Below are 20,312 nucleotides of genomic sequence, written 5' to 3' on the forward strand. Positions count from 1 at the left end.
AGGAGGAGGAGAGACGAGGGGGAGAAGGGTTAAAATGTCCAGAAAACATCTCCGTGTCTGGTGCTGTTCTAAGTACTTTACACCCGTACTTCTCAAACTGTAACACGCCTCCAAATCACCCAGCAGGACACAGGTCAAAATGCAGACTCAGATTCAGGAAGTCTGGGGTGAGATTAGAGATTCTGCATTTCTAACCACCTCCCATGAAACCCGCACACTGCCGGCCTGCAGACCACCCTTTGGGGAGCAAGATTTTACAAGGACGATCTCACTGATGGATGAGAAAACCAAGGGGAAATGAAGGAATTGGCTCAAGGTCAGACTGCTGATGGATGGTAGAGCCAGGATTCAAACCCATGCATTCTGCTCTCAGACCTGGGGCTCAGCTAGACTCGGCTCCCACAGGCTACCAAGTTCTGCCCTGTCGGCGGGCGCGGGCCCTGCTCCCCTGCCTATCCCCAGGGGCACCAATCACACTGTCACACCACTCTGGGTACAAGGGCAGTGAGTCCTACCATTCTTGATGCCTCCCCTGGTTGATTCTGATCTTCCGGTAGACACTATCTCTGGAAAGCTCTTTGGTCAATTATGTGGCAACTGAGTACTTGGTAAAATACATCAGGAGGGTGCAGAAAGGAAGAGGCGGGGACGGTCAAGATAAACACCACCTTCGCTTTCCTTTCATCTACAGACTTAGCACAGAAAAAGACAGGTCCTGCAGGAGCCATGCTTCATGGGCTCACACTGGCTACAAGTTCATCCGGATATTCTTTTTTTTTTTTTTTTCTGTTTAAGAGCAAATCTTCCAGGATTCCAGCTTCCAGATCCATCCCTTTTTTATATATTGAATATGTATGAGTTGGCCGTTCTCCAACTCACACAGTTCCTAATTTGTATAGGTTCTGTTCCTTTTGGATTGCTGACGGGGCCCTGTGAACCGTGCTTCCAATCTTTAAAGAAAATTTAGATTGTTACTACTCCAGCACCACCTACTCCTGCCTCTGAGTCAGAATTTATTTTTGCATTAACTTTTCACATAAGAACATCTCGGTTTCATCTGCCAGTTCTTTAATGTAGCTTATGCATTGATGAGGGAAATCTCTGCCGTCCCAATTTATTATCTCCAAGCACGAAGTTTCCTTTCCACTTAATCTTAGCATATACTTCATTCCAGAATAGTTTATCGTTTCAAATGTTCAATGGGTCCTTAGTAAGAATCACCCAAATATTTAGGCAGAGTGAGAATTGGGTTTGGATAGACTGGCAATATCTGTAGGGTGACCAACCTTCCTGGTTCATCCAAGACTGAGGAGGGTCCCAGGATATAGGACTTTCAGTGCTAAAACTAATGTTGGTCACCGTGCCAACACTATACCCTCACGCACTGAGTACATGATGGGGTCTTAGCCCCTACCCTGCCCCAGACATGCTGAGTGACCCCATGCAAATCACTGAATGCCTCTGGGCTCCTGTTTGTACCACAAAACAGTAAAAAGATAGGTCTTCGCCAAAAATACTATCTGCACAAAGAATTTTTAAAATACATAAAAACCCTGAGGATTTCTTAATACAGTAGGGCAGAGAGCTGTCTCCTGTGCTCAAAAGAGATGCCTCTGGATGGTGACAATGCTGAATACAGGGGCCTACAGCCTCTCACAGGCCAACAGTCTTCGATACACTGCCATCTGTGCTTGCCAACCCTGATCGCATTTATAACTGGGCCAAAGTCACGGCCCCAAACAAGCCTAGCCCTGCACCAGGTCACTGCACCCAGACTGGCTGTCAGCTGCAGTGGTTTCCCACCACCACTGCTCAGCACCCACCCTGGGCCAAGTTACACATCATGATGGCCAGCCCTTCGTCTGCCCTCCCCAACTGCCCCCATTCAGCCCACTAGAAAACAGCCCCTGGGGCGCCCTCTGGTCCCCTACCTTGGAGCACATCCAAACCAGATGGTGGATACAGAGTGAGGGGCCTCATGGAGACCAAATCTAGGCTCAAGAATTCCAAGTGTGTCCTCTACGCTGATGGGACAGTGCTCGCCAAGTCATCAGGGGCTTTCCTCTGGCCAGAGTGCAGAGTGACCGAAGCTCCACAACGTGGTTTTCTGTCCACAGCCTCACCCTGACCCGAGGTAGGGGCTGTTCCTCTTCCCCACAAGGGGAGGTCTGGAAAAGGGGCCACAGACTTTGGACCCAAGGGCTCACTCTGGCCCTCATATATGTTTTACTTGGCCCACACAGGGTTTGTAAAAGCTATATGTCAGCTGCCAACTTGTAAGACTCAGCAGTTTTCATGTAAAAATCCCCACCTCTGAGCTTCTCTCAAAAAATCAGATCCAGCAGCACTGGGCCCTGCATGGCAACCAGAGCTGAGAGCCAATAACAGCCCAGAAGCTCAAAGTCCCTCCACTTCCCAGTGTCTCATACCCTGAGACCAAGTAGCATTCACCACCATGTTCAAATCAAGATACTGGTGAATGTTTCTTGAACCTGCATCTCTATCAAAAGTGGGAAGAAGTCCCAGGGGGCCACATACTTCAAGAAAAATGGGAGAGACCCTTCCTCCTTGTGGAGGTGAAGAGTGTTATAAACGTGGAGGCAGCTTCGCCCCTGCCCGTTACCCACCTGGCCTCTATCACGGGTCTTTGAGTGTGTGACCCTTGGTCTAATGTCTTCAAAGCACCTAGGCTATTAAACACTGTCAGGTGCCAACTGTGGAAATTAAGAGTCTGAGTGATTCAGATTCAAGGACTCACCCAACTGTAACGGGTTAGAAGAAATCAGCACGTGGGAAAGACCCGTTCGGTTCCATCGGGCTCCACTGCCGACAGACAGCTCTGCCCAGGAACGCACCTCCAGCATTCTGCTGAGCACATGCAACGATCCAGATCACACCCTACCACTGCACAAAAGTCACCACACGTCACATGGGTCTCTTGGCAACGCTGACTGCGCCACCCCGTGTTCAGCAAATGAGGGATATAAGTTATTCTCCAGATTCTCCCAATTACCCCATATTTCGTCTGGCATGATAACCCCGATGGATGAGAAAAGGGCATCCTGGCTGCACAGAGGAACGCCCAGGGTGACACCAATACTTACATCGCTGCTCTTGGGCCTCGCCAACGCCAGGCTGTCCCGGGCCAAGGCCACGATGACGTTGCTCTTCTCTCCGGCCCAGTGCACCACCATCTGATTGTGGGAATCATTCAGACTAACCTGAAAGAGATCAAACCAACACAGAAATTAGGACCCATGATGAGTGACGGCCACCAACTTGCTAAAGGAAGACTCTCTCCCCCTCTGTCATGACTAAGTGCTTACACCTGGAGCACCGGGCCAGGGTGGCCTGTTTTCCCCTCTCTGCAAATTCCACCAGACTCAACTTCCCCAAGAAGAAACACTAGCCCTCTGCCGTTTGGCATTAACCGGATTGCAAAAAATCTTCTCAGGCTCTCACTGGCATAACCAATAACATGGCTTATTTTTGTCCTTTGTGAAATCAACCTCTGGTTATTCTCATCCTTACTCCATACATGGGACATGCACTCTTCAGATGTGAAACCAAAACACTGAAGCATCTTCCTCACTTAAAAAAGGGACACAAGCCAGAAAGACCACATGCTCTCAAACTTCTGTTCAAACTGGTTCTCTCTGGCCTCCAGGTGACGTTGCTTATCCTTAGCTCATAACAAGGAGGAACAAAAGGAAAACATCAGCTTTATTTAGTTACTTCTGAAGTATTCCAAGTAAGGAAATATTTTCCAGGACTCCACAGAAATGACCTTCGGTTTATTGCGAACAGTAGTTCCCAGGCTTCTGGGTTTTGTAAACCAGGAAAATGGAGATGAATTAGGCAGGCCAGCAGAGGATTGGTCGGCCACCTCTACTTTGCCAGGTAAGAACATTAATGAAAACAGCCACCGTGTCAGAGCGTGGCTGGCTGTTCTCTGGATCTCTGTCCCCGGCCTCGTGAGGACACAGCAGACTGGTGGCCCAGGCCTTACGATGGGGTGTGGCCCTACACGGCCCTGTTCTCTTTCCCTACCCGCAGGCTGCACTCAGCACCCCAGAGTCCCAGAGGAGAATGGGGCCACAGGACAGAAGGAGCCCGAGTCCCCGAGAAGGCCCTCCACTTGTTTTGAACTTCGCATAATTGGGAGATGCATTCACACCACTGAGCTCCTGGGATTCACCTGTTACGTATCCGCCCCCCTCCAAAGCCATACAACCGCCATCTAGAATCACCGTCATGTTTCAAAGAAAGGACGTTTTAACGCGGAAAACTGAGGAAAAGGAAAGACAGACTCTCAGAATCAAGAACAGTTCTTTCCGACAGGTTCTGCTTTATGAAAAGCTAACTCCATTCCTCTTATTTTTCCTTTCACCCGTCACTGACGGACAGTTCAGGGGCTGGCATCTTGGCACACCTGAGGCAACCGTTTCACCCCCCCCCCCCCCGTGTGGGAAGAGCCAACTGATGACCACACTCACAAAAATTCTGAGAGCTGGTGTGAACGTTCAGGACAAGTCCCCCCCCCCCCAAAATCCGGAGCACAAGCAATGCCTGGGAGAAGCCTATTCCACCGGCCCCTTCAACCTCGGCTTGTCTCGCTAACAGGAGAAGGAAAGCGAGCTTCTGGACTCCCAGGAGCCTCTGCAGAGTCCACCTGCATGCTTCCCCACCCCCACCTTACCCCGCCCACCCCACCTCCCGGACCCATGCAAAGTACACACCTGAGCTGATAGGCCCTCAGTGCAGAAAACCCTCCCCTCCCCTCCCCCTCCCCCTCTCCCCTCCCCCTGCCCTCCCCCTCCCCTCCCTCCCACAGCTGCTTTCTCCTTTCCCCTCCTCCTCCCGCCCACTCCTTGTAGTGCTCTCAGACCTCTGAAGGGAGAAGGGAAACACCTGTGCCACCAACTTGGCTGACAGAATAACAAAAGAGCTAATCCTTAACTACATTGCTTTGGGTCTTAAGCACCTGCACCTAATTTGATCCAGGACCCAAGCTCTTTGGGGAAACAGGTGAAATGAGGCCTCTTTAAACAAAAAGACCCTGGATTTTTTTTTTTTTTTTTTAGGAAAATATGTCATTCCAAAACGTTCCTTCTCACTCCCAGAGAGGTAAGTCCAGGCAGGCATCGACAGAGACGTGCAAACAAAAAATGGAAATAAGTAAATTATTTCTTCCAGATGCTCAGGGGGAAGCAGCTAAGGGAATCGCCACCAGCTGCAGAGCCCTCCTCCAGCCCTCCCTCTCCCCCTCTCCTGCCGGCCCTCGCCCCTGGGAAGAATCTGGAAGCATCGACGGATCAGAAGCCCACCAGGCAAAGGTGCCCTGGGAATTCAGGCTAACAGCCTTCTCCCTCCAAAACATCCTCACCCTTAGAACCAGAGGGGAATAAATTGAGGATTTATGCAAATGTCAGTCGATAAAGGATTTGGAACCTGGAAGAATCACTAAGTTCATCCAGGGTCTGAGATTTAAAGCCCAGCAATGCGGCACTCGGGCAACCTCACAACAGCCCCATGGGCAGGTTCACAATCAAATAACGCTCGGAGCAGGTTACAAAGCCTACAGTGATCAGAGCGGAAACAAGGACTGAACACAACTTGCTCAAGTCTTTCTATTCAGAGGACATGAGATTTATGGGGCCCCCTCAACCAATCCTAGGAGAGGTGAAGGGGTGAGAGCAGCACAAAGGAGGCATCCGAACATCCAAGGGCTTTTTTACAAAGCAAGCCCAGAAGGCGAGCTTGGTGAAACACCTTTAAAAAAAAAAAAAAGATTTTATTAGATGTCCCTTTCACTCCTAAAAGGGTAGCCCAGCGGGGAGAAAACAAAAGTCTCAGGCAAGGAACGTCTGGTCCAAGGGCCACCAGGCAACTCACACGACAGCTCAGCTCCTTCCCTTGGCGGGGTGTCAGCCCGAACACCTCCTGGCCAGGGAGTAACTCCCTGGGGAGCTGCCTGCCCGGCTGAGGCTGATCCCCACGAAAGCCCAGGTGCCCATCCCCCCAGAGCACAGTGCAGAGTCAGCTGTGGGAATCCAGCACGCACCAGGCAGGCTGGCAAGCTGTCCGGTTTACTAAGGCAAAGACATTATCGTGCTCTCTGGCCTCACTTTCCGCCTCTCCATGCCCCCTTGGTCTCCATCCCCTCGTCCCCACCCCAGGAGAAAGGGAAGAAGGCAAAGCAGGCCCTCCATGGACGGGGACCAGGCAACCAGAGGTGCAAGAGCAGCTCCCAGCGATCATAACACCTGCAGGTGCCAGTGCTGGGTCCCTGCACTTTGTGGGTGGTTTCCGGTTCGTTTGGGTCCTCTTCCATCCCCAGGGATTTCCTCCCGGCTTCAGCCCCTAGCCTCCCCCATCACCAGCCCTCTTGGTGCAGCTGCAGGCTTCCCGATTTCCAGATCACTCCTATCAGCCTTGCTCACTCGGGTCCCAAAGACCGCATGGAGAGGAGTGGGCACACACGGACCCAGAAGACACCAGTCTGGGAGGGAGTGAGAGCCGATAAGAGGGTGGCTTTTCCAGAACGTAACCTTGATGTGCAGTCAGTTGTAACTACAACCCCGGGGCGTGAACAACCTTCCCTCTCGGATCTCCAGCTCACAGGGCGTAGGTGGAGCTTGATAAATGAGCCACAATTAATTGGAGCTGTAAAAAAGCAGCAGGGAGGGGGCCCAATGCCTCCCCCTCAGAAGGCAAACGGGAAAATCACATGCCACAGCAGTCTCTGCACAGAGAAACTGCCTCATAAACAACAAACAGCATCAGGGTCGGAGGTTCAGGCCTCTGCTAAGATCACAGGCAGATCGTTAAGAGTCAAGGTAGCCCCCCAGAAGTTATCCGGTTCAGGGGTCCCAAACCCAGCTAACAACCAGAGTCCCCAGAGAGGCCCCACCCCAGCCCTATTGATTCAGAACCCTCTGACTGGAGCCCAGGAATGGGTATTTTTGAAGGACACGCCCCTGGTGTCTCTAATGTAGCTTATTTAGGGAACGATGAATCTAGTTCACTCCCTTCCTCCTGGCAGAACCTGGGGCTTGAATGACAGTGGCTGGAAGCCTCTCTCTTTCCGTGAGGGTTTGTCTTTGGGTGTCCCAGGTAGTTGTTAAAACCCTATGATCTCCTGATGTATGCCACAACGTGGATGAGCCTCAAAAACACTACGTTAAGGGAAGGAAGCCAGACACAAAAGTCACATGTTACATGATCCCACTTATATGAAATATCCAAAACAGGTAAATCCACAGAGACAGAAAGCAGATTGCTGGTTGCCAGGGGCTGGGGGGAGGTGGGAATAGGGAGTAACTGTTTAAAGGGTAAGAGGTGTTATTCTGGAGTGATGAAAATGGTTTGGAACGGGATAGAGATGGTGGTGGCATAACATCGTGAATGTACTGAACGCCACCGGATTGAATTGTTCCCTTTAAGATGGTTACTTTCATGTTATGTGAATTTCATCTCAATTTTTTTAAAAGCCTCTGTCTATGACCTGCAAAGAACATTACACTTCTCAATTGCTGATGCAATACCTAGGAGCTCCCACTCGTAAGAAATGCTTCTTTCCCCCACCTCGATCCTTCATGCTATCAAAATATGCAGCTCGGGTGAGTCATGGAGAAGGCAGGCTGAGGAGTGGGTCTCTGGTCAAAGCAATCCTTCAAAATGCTGTCAGCAGCACCTGCAAAGCCACAGCGTCCCTGCGGGGCTGGTCCCTGGTCCCTGGCTGGAGAAATGGCCACAGGCTCAGGGCTAGCGTCCACTTCCCAGCTCACAACAGTCACCACCTGGGTCCCCGTCAACCCACACACTGTCTCAGTCTCCTGGCAGGCCCCGGCGTTCCAGAGAGGTTAAGTGTTTTGCTTCACTCTTCAGAGAGGGGGAAGAAGCTGCTGCCACCCAAGCTCCAAGCTCTGGGTTGTTAGAAATAGAAGGAGGACAAAGAAATTGCTCGTTGTGGGAAGGTGGTGATTGCTTATACAGTGAGGCCCACTCAGGGCTAGGTACCCTTTGGGGCTCTTTACTCACTTCTCACCTGTCAAGAGTACACAGAGCGCTTCTGGGGGAAATCAGTGCGACAAGTCTGACAAGTAATAAGAAATTTACAATAAAACCCACCAAAATCTGTACAGTCATTGAGTCTTATTCAGAAGGATGGGGGCCCTTAATGGAACGGGTCTCATGCCATCTCCATTCATTTCTTCTGCCATTACGTCTCTCAAATTGGTCAAACCCAAAGATCAGGATGTCCTAGACACCCACAGCCTGTAGCCCTCACCACTCCTTCTTTCCAGAACACAGGATGAGAAGGACAAATAAGGCAGCCTGGTTCATTCCTCTGCCTCACTAGCAGTGAAATACAAAAAAGCATTTTTAAAATTCTACAGTGAAGTATAAAACAAATATCCTGTCCTTCAGCTGCGAGGACAGAGGTAGCTGTTAAATCCTCGGTGCTGCAGGACGGACCCGAGGAAACCAAAGACAGACACCCAAGGTCCAAGCATAACAAGGTTTCTCAGACCATCTGTTTGCACGACCTAAATGCTGGTTATGCAAATCGCCCCTCCATGTCCCCTTTTGAGACTGTGTTCCCACTATATTTAGTAAGCTCATTTCCCTCCCTGGACTCTCCACCTCTGAAGGAGAGCTGAAATCTAGTTTAAGAGCTAGATTTCTCTCCCTGCAGAGAGGCCCTGTCCTGGCCTCTCCACTCACTCCTTTGACTTTTCTCACTGATGCTTCACCCAGAGAACTCGTTAAACTACTTCTCTGATCAATGCAGGCTGCCCATTTCACAGACAAGGAAACAAAGGGAGAAAGACCTCCAACTAAAAAACTTAGCATTTCACTATAATCTCCTTAACTAGAGTAATGAGCTCTCTTGAGATTTATTTATATGCCTCTTCCTGACTTAAAATATCAGCTCAGAGAGACTTTAGTTCTGATTAATCTTCGGCAAGTAGAATCCACCCGCCATTGACCTCTATCTGCCACTCCCTCCTGGTGAAGCCCACTTTGTCATTTAGCAAATAGCCTGCTCTGCTGTTCTGGGAGGGCTCCCTATAAAAAAAAAAAAACAACTGTGAAAAATCTCTTTGTCATGAAAATAATCACCCCTTAATTCACCAGTTGGCAAGTAAGAAAAAGAAGAAAATATCTGGGCCAGAAGGAACTTCAGGGAACATCTAAACCACCTTCCACACCTTGCAGATGGGGTTAAACCCAAAGAAAGATCTAGAAGTGGGGTTTCCATCTGCCTTAAAACCCAGGACCGCAGAGTGGGGCACAAAGCACTGAGAGCACAGCAAGCCCCTCACCGGTGTCTACTGGCTGCTGGACACCCTGAACCAGGACTAGCCTTAAATCACGATTCACCTGTGTAGGATGGTTCCAGAACATCCACTTTCCCTGACCCTCCACTTTGGCTCTGCAGCTCCACCATAAATAGCCCCCCACCTCATTCATTCAGCAGAGATTAACTGAGCACTTACTACATACCAGATGCTCTACTAGGTGTCAAAGAAACAGCAGACTTCTAGGTCCTGCCTCATGACTCTTAAATCAGTAGGGGAAACAAACGTTAAACAATTAATTTCATGAATAATGCTTACAGATGTTAAATGTGGGAGCCGGGGGGGCATAACCAAGTGCAGGGCTGCACTGAAGACAAGACCCCCAGTGGGTACCATAAGGATGAAGAGGGAGGAGTCCAGGGCAAAAGGGATGGAGAACAGAAAAGACAGATCCAGAGGAAGAACAGAGCGAAATCCAGGAACGGGGAGGGACCTGGAACTTGACAAATTTGAAAAGTTAAAAGTAAACTAGTGTAGCCAGGAGAGCCAAGGAAAGGGTGGCATTATATGAGATCTCTAGGTTTTGAAGGGGGAACAAAAGAGATCACAGCCACCGGACCCCTGGCTGAAAGCAAGGCGTTCACTGGAATATTTACAAGAGGGAAAGGTGCCACCGTAAATCTGAGACAAGTCAGAGGCTTGGGTTTGAGTCCTGGTCTCGACGATTGATGGGCTGCACAACTTGGGGGACGTCCGTTTGCCTTTTGGAGCCTCAAGATACTCATCTGTGAACAGAGAAAAATCTTACCTGAAGATGTGTGACACCACAGAGCCAGTGGAAAGTTCTGCTCGAACCATCACCACCCTATGAGCAACATCCACACAATTCAGGGTCTTGCCAACCAACATCCCAGCTGCCCACCAGCCTGGCCACAGAAGGTGCCCTGGACACTTCTGCTTTATTACTAAAGGAGGGAAAATTCACTGTGTTGACATGTACTGGAAAAGCTCTGCAGGGGGAAAGTTATTCTTTGGCAAAGTGGATTTCTTAGGGATGTCAAAAGGGGAGAGAGACAAAATTATTACAGAATAAAAATATGTGCTGGTATTTCTTTTAATGTATGGATGCCTCTTATTAAGATTTAGTCTTTAATAGTGATCCTGGCTACTAGTCCTCCCTAGAAAACAAATAAAGACTTCCTTTCACATTGCTAAAAAAAAAATTAAAAAATAAATAAACAAGGCTTACCTGCAAATCAAATGAGATCTTACCCGTGAATATATTTCATAAACTTCAAAATGCTAAAACGTTATTTCCTCTTGTTACTGGTATGGTCTTTATACCAAAATAAACCATTCTTCACAAAATGGCAGCACATAAAAAATTACCGTGAGCATCACCAGGATTGGAACACTGAGGCCTAAGAGCAGGAAGTAACAACATACATACATACACTGGTGAAACACTGCACGTCCGGGTCAAGCTCAGAAGCCAGTCATGGAGATTTCCCTAGTGGCGCAGTGGTTAAGAATCTGCCTGCCAATGCAGGGGACACGGGTCAGAGCCCTGGTCCGGGAAGATCCCACATGCCGTGGAGCAAGTAAGCCCGTGCACCACAACTACTGAGCCTGCGTGCCACAACTACTGAGGCCGTGTGCCACAACTACTGAGGCTGTGTGCCACAACTACTGAGCCTGCGTGCCACAACTACTGAGGCTGTGTGCCACAACTACTGAGGCTGTGTGCCACAACTATGGAGCCCATGTGCCACAACTACTGAGCCTGCGCTCTAGAGCCCACGAGCCACAACTACTGAGGCCGTGTGCCACAACTACTGAGCCTGCACTTTAGAACCTGCGCTCCGCAACAAGAGAAGCCACAGCAATGAGAAGCCTGTGCACCGCAATGAAGAGTAGCCTCCGCTCGCTGCAACTAGAGAAAGCCCACGCGCAGCAACGAAGACCCAAGACAGCCAAAAATAAATAAATTAATAAATAAATAAATTTATTAAAAAAAAGAAGCCAGTTGTGGCCAAGCCTTGCGCTCAGGCAGCCTTCCCCTCACTCCACACCCAAGATTCGAAACGTGGGGAAACCCAAGCTCCGGTTCCCAAGGCTCCAACGAACCAACCAACGCAGAGGTGGCACTGATTTCTAGCACTTCCCTTGCCCCAAGGGGAAAGTATTTACATGACATCCCAGAACCAAACACCTCAAGACCTCACTTTACCAGTGGTTTAAGGCCAACCTTTCAGTCCTGTGAGATGTCTCTGCTACCAGGAGGGCAGGAGAAGCCCCTGGGCACCCCCCCCACCAGCTTAACTCCGCAACCCTGTGATGACAGCCTTTCTCCTCCATCCAGCTCTCCACATCCACTCCTGAATTCTTCCCCTCTCCAGGTCCGAGGCTTGTTTCTGCAGGAACCCCTGCCTCACCTCCACAGCAGCACACCTCGCCCAATCCAGCAAACCACGTGCACAGTTAACTGCAGGATTTGTTTTAAAGAACTATTCAGAGAACTTCATGGATCTAAATACATACAGATGAGGTAAGTTATAGGTACACAGTCTCATGTTACCCAATTAATGGAGCACAGCTTTAAAACATTTCAAGTCTCTTCCAAACCCTCCCACAGCCTCACAGGCCCCACCCAGCCACCTCTGTCCCCACTCCCTGCCATTGGCAGCTTCCTCTGCTGGGACCCTGAGGCAGGCCTTCTCCCCAGGCCCCTGGCATAGACCCACATGGAAACGTCTTGCCTGTATCCCCTGGGCTAACAGAGAACTAGAGTCCTTTACTATCTGGGCCCCTCCCCCATACATGGCTCTTCTCAGATGCACCCACGCCAGGCTCCCCAGAGACAGTCCCTAAACTGGCTTTTACTCCCAGGGTTATTTTTAACCCCGGCCCTCCAAGCTCCATCAGATTATCCCAGCTTCTCCCAATTTCTTCTGGATGCAGAGGTTTCCTAAGAGTGAAGAATTTCACCCTGACACTATTCAGCTCCCCAGACCATCAAAGTAGACTGGATCTCACCTCAGTCCCAACTAACACATTAAAATCGCCATTCAGGACCCACCCATTGGCTCAAACCCTCATTTATTTAGGTAAGAATCAACCCAGCCATCTTCCCCCCTTCGATCCAGTTATTTGGGGGCAGAGGGTTTCTATTCAACAGGCTAGTCTCTTTTCTAAATAAAAGATGTAATATTGGTTACTTTCCTCATTTGAAAAACGAAAACAAAGGGAGGGGGAGGGAGATAATAAACCACACGTTGGTCCCTACACAGCACAAAACAGGAATATGATACAAGTACATCTTTTTATTGCCCTTGTCTGCCACTCCAATTTGGGACGTAATCACATCAGCCTGCCTTTCTGAGAATTTGTAGTGGTGTTTTGCATCTAATTCAGGGGACTGGAGATAAATCATGGTGAAGGGTCCCGATTTGCCGAGCCGAGCGCCTGCAGCGGCAGCGGCGTGCGGGGTTAGAGGGCTGGCGGGAGGCGGGGGTCCCAGGCGGTGATGAAGACCCCACGCCCACGCCCACGCCCACGCCCACACTGTTTGTCTTCATGCCAGCCTGCAGGGCTGCAGGGACGGAAGACAGACCTGGCTGCACTGAGGGAAGACAAGGCGAGCCCAGGAAGCGGAGGGCACGGGTGGGGAGGTGGCCCGCACGTTAAGGCACCAGCTACAGCTTTCTCGGCTAAACAGATGCACAGGGTCTGCACACCCCCCGGGCCACGTGGGCTGTCTGGGCAAAGCCACATCAAAAGTGAAGGCACACAGGTCAGCCTCCAGTGCCCGGGTCCCTGATGGGAGGAGACAGCTGTGCAGAGGCAGCTGCTAAGATGAACAGGGCACCCACGGCACCCTCCACCACACCCCCTGATGCAGCCTTACCCGGGAAAGAAAGGCCAGGGTCTCCCCACACTCAACCTGGCAGCCAGCAGCCACCAAAGCCTCAGGTTCAGACAGCAGCCCTCAACTCTCGCTTTCCCTCCCCCGTTTGTGGTGGAAACCAAGACAGGCCTTGCTGTGGCTACAAGCTTCTCCCCTGGGTGAGGCACCAGTTGCCACCACTGGGAAAGGGAACTTCACGTAACCGGTTAAAGCTATGCTGTCCAAGGGCCACATGGGGCCGTTTCAACTTAAATTTAACTCGATGAAAATTCAATGAAAGGAAAATAAATTCAATTCTTCGGTCATACCAGCCACATTTCAAGCCTCAACTGCCACAGATGGCTAGTGGACACCCTGGCCAGCACAGATCCAGAATATTTCCGTCATGGCGGGAAGATCCTTTGAAGAGAAGACCTGACACGACGTCAGGAAGATAAACCCTTCCAGCTCCTGGCCAGAGCAGTGACATGACCATGGATGTTACCATTATTATTAACAATTACGCAGTGGATAACAGAATTTTGTAATTATTTTTAACTCCCTGTTGTGGTCATGACTACAAAAGTCATGTAACTTATGAAGTCCTATTTTTATGGAACCCAGCCCAAAACGCTCAAAGCATTCCTCATGTTACAATAAAAAGTTGAGGGTCTCACAATAACACGGGAGGAAACCCAAATCTTCATCTTAATCAGCAGTCCACCCACCTTCTCTGAGTTACGGCATCATCAGCCACTTGGATGCTAGAAGGCTGCCCATGCCACTTCTTCGAAGACCCAAGGTTCACAGGTCGATCAACCAGTAAATTAGGTCGAAATTAACTGCAGCTCATTTTAAACTGAGGGAAATTGATTTTTGCATTTACATGGCTGGACTGAATATGCCATGTGCCAACGGATTCCGGCATACCTAGGGAATGCACAGAAAGGTTTTGTGCTCGACAAAGATGCCTCAGCCCTGCAGCCCAGACCACTTCTGCTGAAATACTAGTGAACATTCAAACCAAAATGCAGTGAGCTCTCCTTTACGTTCCATCACACCTGAACCTTAAAAAAATGGAGGAAAGGTTACTATAATACCTCGTTTTAATATATTTCTACGTGGTCAACTCTCAAATTATCTACATCTGAATTATTATCAAAAATTCTAAACCCCAAACTGGCTTTCCCTTAACACAGGTATGCCGGCCATTTTGCATATCAGCTGCTCAAAGAATGCAAACTCATTTTAATATTCACCCAAGCAAAATTTAATTAGGAAGGTAAACTGATCCTTAAGAAAAAAACAACAACACTAAATGAATACATAGCAAAGGCAAATAGGTTATTCTTTGGGTTACCTGCTCTCCAGATTATTTGCATGCTCCTGTGTCTGTCCATTACAGGGGATAGTACAAGGCTCGGCTCCATCCATCCTTGGCCCTGGGATTAAACAATGACACTACCAAGATGGCCGTCATCTCTAAGGAGGAACAGCCCAAAATACGACAATGAAATGTTCCTACAGCATCCATTTTTTGCTTTGGGATGTTCACTGCTGTCGGAATCTGCCTCCTGGATCCCAGGTCTCAAAGCCGTTTATTAAGCATACTATTAACTCCACTTTACAGAATCTAAAGAAAACGTTTTCGAAAAGAACATGAGTTAAAGCCAAGATCCGTGATCTCAGTATTCTGATGTTCTCACAAACCTGGGCTCTCCATCTCTAGGGAACTGCCCTCCAGCACCTTTCCAGGTGACAAGAGGGCTATATAACGCTGCTCTCCTGGCCCTGGCTGGCCGGCATCCTTGAAGTGGACTGGTATTTCCCACCCTGGCCCGGAGGAGAAGTAACAATCTATTTTATACTCTGACACTTCGGGTAGCTCCCTTCCTATTGACAGTAATTATGCCATAAATATATTTTGGAGCTGATGTCATTATTCATGATATCAGGGGCTAGGGATAATAGAAAGCCGCTGATATTTCAAGTTTCAAATTTTATGTCCATATAGGTTACAAATGTGTAAAACGTTTTTGGAAGGACAAACAAAAAACTGATGACCGTGGACACTGGGTGAATGGGGTCATGTAAGGGAGAGAAATTTACTTCTCACTACATACTCTTTTGTTCAAATATTGTTTTGCAAACATGCATTACCTACTGAAGGCTAAATAAACAGACTGGATGGCTTTCCATTTCATCCCTTTCATTCTCCATCTCCTCACTCCCCTTCCCTGTCCCTTTGCCTCCCATCCCTTCCACCTCTCAAAGCCTCCACCTGCCACGCCCCGAGACAGGGCCAGCTATTAAACAGTGGCCAGAGACCGAGCCAAGAACTGTGCCCAAGAAAAGATGCCAAGTGAGACCAGGAATTTTTTCAAGGTCACACCCCTGATCAAGCCAACCCAAAACGCCAAGGAATCCTTCACCTATGCAGAAGAAGTCAACTTGAAACCGCAAATGCTTTGCCTTCTCATCTTTTGGAAGCATACAGGTCAAACATCCTAACTTCAGAATCAACCAGCCAATTCTTTCCCAAGCAAGTGTATCATACAAGAATCTACCCCAAAGAGATCTAAAGCTACACAGTCTTCCACCCCCAAAGGAGGCTCTTTGTCTCAGGGCCTTGTGCTGTAACAGACACTTTATTTTCAGTCTCAAATCAGGACACTGAATACTCCCTGGACTCTAAAAAGCAGGAATTATGAAGAGAGAGCTCATTGGAAGGAAAATAAACCTGTAAATCCTGTTAGGCTTTGCGCTTCATTCCAAAGGATTTTTCCCCAAAACAATACCATTAGCAATACCATGATGGCCCTAAAAGAGAGCATTCTGTATGATAGAATCCCAGCTCTTCATTCAAAATAAACCCCAGAATAGCACAGGAAAATCAGGGCTCCCCGACCCACATCCTGAGCCAACTCATTTCCACTCTCCATTGTGGGCTCACGACAGTCCTCCTTATAAATACCTTTTCTATAACTTGGATGTGCTTCCTACCCTCTAGGCCATTCTCTTTCCAGGTGGGCAGCTGGTCCACAAATATTCATTAAGGGCCTCCCAAGTGCCAGGGACACAGAGGAGAGACTTGATCCATGCCCTCAAGGAGCAAACAGGGAGATGAAACAGTTAAACAAGCAATCAGAACACCAGGCAGTCAGTGCTGTAACCAAGCTCAAAAGAACTCTTCCCACCAGAGCCTGGGAATACTAAGAGGTACTCCTTGGATGCTGAAAAATGGAATAGGGGTTTTGCAAGCAAAGAAAGAAACAGGGGAAAGACCATTTGAGGCAGAGGGAAAAGCAGGTGGCGCAGAGGCATGGAGCTGACATAAAACCAGGAGGAAATCCAGTGTGACGAGAATTCTGGAATCCCCCTTCTTGGATCTGGCCTGTTTTAGAAGGGACACAACTAAGCCTAGTTTACTCCATAGGTTAGCAGAGCCAGAGAAAAAGAACTGACACTGATTGCAACACAGGGCTCTTTCTCAGATGCAAAAGCCCTCTTGCTCCCCTCCCTGGAGCTGGTGGCCTGAACATCACCCCTGGGGCTTCTTCCGTCAGGCAACTTCTGCTTCCAGCCCTAATCTGTGTTGCCAGGCATCCTCTTAACCTCACTCAAAGGTCAGAGAGCGAGAAGCTGCAGAGTGTCTGAGCCCACTGACCCTTTATCACTCCATCTCCCATGCCCTCCCATATCAAACAACCCACTCACACCCCACTGAAGAGTTGTGGCTGGTGTATCACGTCCATGTTTCCTTGCCCCTGTCTGGTACATTTCCATGCCTGTATATTTGCATCTGCTTTATCTCCTCCTTAAATTCTAAGTTTTCTGAAAGCAGGGATGAAAGCTCTCCCCACCCCCTCATCTGCACCCCCATCCCTATATAGAATCACACTGAATTCAAGTGACACTATGGAAAAACATGGCAATTCCTTACATTTCAAAGTTAAAGGGCGGTGATTGGGGGGGAGTATAACGTGGGAATTGGCTTAGGGCTAGAAGCAGAATGGCCATCTAATTTATAGTCTGCATACTGACACTTTTTTGAGTGAACACAGCACTTTTCATAACCATCAGGGACAACGTATAAACCAGGTCTGTCCCAGGGAAAACAGAGGCAAATGGACATCTTTGCTAGAAAGATTGTTCCAAATAGCTGGGCAGCCCTCCAGAGCTCCAAGAGGGGCAGGCCAGACCCCTTCAGTTACTGATTCCTGTGCTTGCAGTCTAAAGGGTCTGCACCAGACAGTATTTGTAGCAGAAAGCCCAGGACCAGGAAGTCCTTCCTTCTATCTAACTCAAATCCTTACAGATTCAAGTTAATCCCAGTTTTATTAACTTCAGGGCAACCAAGAACAATGGCACAGGGAGGAGGCCTCAGAGAAGAAAAAACACTGCTCTGGGTCCTCACCCTTGGTGGGAATTCCTCATTATGAGTCCGTGGGCTAGTTCTCCAACCTTCCACTGAACCAAACTCAATCTGGCTCAGAAATATAAAAGCCGAGGGTTTTTTAGTCCCTCCCAAGAAGAACACAGTTCATCTTTAACTGGCCCCAAATCCCCAGGAGCTTTCACAAACCAAACCCAAGGAAGAAATGGCACCTGTGTGCATATTTTTGTGACCAGGAAGCTCCTCCCGTTCCCGCAGCCCAAACTATAGATGTTAGGGACCTGAGCTCCGGAAGGGATCATCTCCCGCGGCTCTCCACTCCCAGCCCCCAGAAAGCTGACTCAAGCCCACAGCAGAGCTGGGCTGATGGAGAAGCCTCAAGGAACAAGGGAGCCTCTCTTTCTCCCTCCCCCATCCTCCATCAGGATGCTGGCGTCCCTGTGGGGAGCAAGGACCTTGCTGACTTCTTTCAACAATACAAAAAAGAAGTTTCAGATGGGGGTGGGGAAGGGAACAAGGATCTGGACCCACGAGGGAGCCAAACAGGCAGGCCCCAGCAGCCCATGCCCACCAGCAGTTATATGCCCACTGGCACACGCTCTTGCCCAGGAGCTGATGGTGGACGGAAGGCAAATGCTCCCATCCTCTCACCTCCATCCCTATCCCCTCTCTTGCCAATACATTTTACTTTAGAAAAAAGTTATTTAAGAAGCACTGTATAAAGAGAGGGCGACGATTTGATCACTCAAAGGTCACTGAGACAATGCAGACAAAAACTAAAGAGCAGGCAACCCTGCCCCATGTGACCTTGGGCTAGTCACTTCACCTTTCCCAGCTCTGGTGGTCATCAACAAAATGGCACCATAGGGGAGACAGTTTATAACGTTCTTCCTGGCTCCAAGGGTTGAACATTTAACTCTGTATATTTCCTGAAGAAGAAATGGCTAAAGGAAAATCAGTGAAGAGATGCAGAATTCAGACTCATCTTTCCATTTCTACTTTGAAGGGAATATTTTGACTCTAGAAATCATGTAATTGACCACCTCCACTGTTCCCACTTTTTCTCCCCCACCGACCTTCCAGTTTTGCCCGTGTCAGTCTCAACCATAGGACTGCGAGTCTCATGAGGCAATAACACGGACAAATTAATTTTGCCAACGCTGATACTAACCCACAAACTCGCTTTGTAATGGCCAGAAGTAAGTCCTGCCATAAAAGTGAAATTCATGTTCCTTATGATCTAATTAAACCCATTGCCTAGATAGAAATAAATCACTTACTGAATAATAATGCCCACCAAATTCTTGCAGTCTTTCAAATTCCCAAGTGTCATGAGGGATATTCCTGTCCAAAATAAAGTCAATATTTTGAAAGGCGGGGAGGGGGAGGGGTGTGGAACGGATAGAACCTCACCCCTCACCACCAAAAAAAAAAAAAAAAAAAAATTCAGCCCTTACACACACACACACACACACACACACACACACACACACACACACACACACACACACACACACACACACCCCTCTTGCTTTGACTATACCCTGAGAGTAAGCTTTCAGGTTTGCCCACCTTAATTGTGGTTAAAAACGGTAAGTGTGGAAACCCCTCCTCTGACTGTTCTGGGTAAACGTACTGCATCTGCAGGGTGCTCGCCTCGGCTGCTAACTGATGATACACGAAAGAAAGCCCGTCTTTTATCCACACGGAAAATGAAGCTGCACCCCTCCGATACCTGCCGGAAACTCCACCGGTGAGCACACACCCTGGGGAAACAGGCAGTGCACCCCGCGAGTGCCCTGGAATCCGTTTGCTAAAATCGACAGGAAAAAGGAAAGATCAAAGCGATTCAAGTGCTGACGGTTGTACTCCTATGTGAGGAGGGGAAAAAAACAAACGCCAGCCGGGAAGTCCCCAGCGGTGCCTGCACCTGGGAGGCGACAGCCAAGGATGGATGCGGGGGTGAGGCGGCGCAGGGAGAGGAGAGAGCCGGAGGAAGGCGGGGGCCGACCGCTCACCTGTCCGTACACCTGGATAGGCTCGTGCTGCAGGGCAGCGCTCCGTCTCCTCCGGAGCGGCTTCTCGTCCGCCCCCCGGGGCGCCCCGCGCGCCCCACGCCGCAGCTCGAGCGGGTCGCCCCGCACCACGAGGAAGCCCCGATCCTGCGGCCCGGGCGCGCGGCCGCCGGGCAGCGTCTGCGGCCAGACCTCGCCGAGAGCCCCGGGCGGCAGCAGCGCTATCAGGGTGAAGAGGAAGAGGAGTCGCGACTCCCTCCTGCTGCTCCGTGTCGCCATGTTCGGGCGAACGCGACCGCAGGTGGCGCCGCCGCCAGGAGAGAATGTGCAGCGCGAGGCCGGGACGCCGGCTGGGCCGGGGCCGCGCGCGCCGCTCCCGGGGCTCCAGGCCACCCTGCTGCGCCCGCCGCCGCCGGGTCCCGCTCTGCTCGGCGCGGCCCCGTCACGTGGGAGGCTCGCCGCCGCGGCCCCTTCGCGCACTTTCTTCGCTGCGGCCCCTCCCCCGCGAGGGGATGGGGAAGTCAAGGCAGCGGGCGCGCGGCCCGGTCCCCTGGCGGGCGCTACTCGTCGCCCGTGCGCCCTGCGGCAACCGGGAGTCGCGTGGGGCTCGCCCGTCCTCCCTGCAGTTCTCGCCTCCTCTGCCGGGTCGCGTCGAGGTCGTCCTCAACCGCGGCCAGTCTCCTCTCCTGACCGCACAGCGCCCTGTC

At 50.0% G+C, this 20,312-nt stretch overlaps 1 protein-coding gene across 2 annotated transcripts in view; it reads right to left on the reverse strand.

Annotated features, from left to right (window-relative positions):
* SORL1 (sortilin related receptor 1) overlaps nucleotides 1–19,957 on the reverse strand; it is a 160,436-nt gene extending 140,479 nt beyond the window's left edge. For both annotated transcript variants that reach the window (XM_036860931.1, XM_036860930.1), the window contains exons 1-2: nucleotides 19,609–19,957; nucleotides 3,105–3,221 (exon numbers count right to left, since the gene is read on the reverse strand). In XM_036860931.1, the coding sequence (XP_036716826.1) occupies nucleotides 3,105–3,221; nucleotides 19,609–19,884 (393 nt within the window). In that variant the 5' untranslated portion in view covers nucleotides 19,885–19,957. The remainder of the gene's footprint in view (nucleotides 1–3,104; nucleotides 3,222–19,608) is intronic.
* Between the last annotated feature and the right edge of the window lie 355 nt (nucleotides 19,958–20,312).

Source organism: Balaenoptera musculus, chromosome 8 (assembly GCF_009873245.2).
Source record: "Balaenoptera musculus isolate JJ_BM4_2016_0621 chromosome 8, mBalMus1.pri.v3, whole genome shotgun sequence".
In the NCBI taxonomy this organism is placed as follows: Eukaryota; Metazoa; Chordata; class Mammalia; order Artiodactyla; family Balaenopteridae; genus Balaenoptera; species Balaenoptera musculus.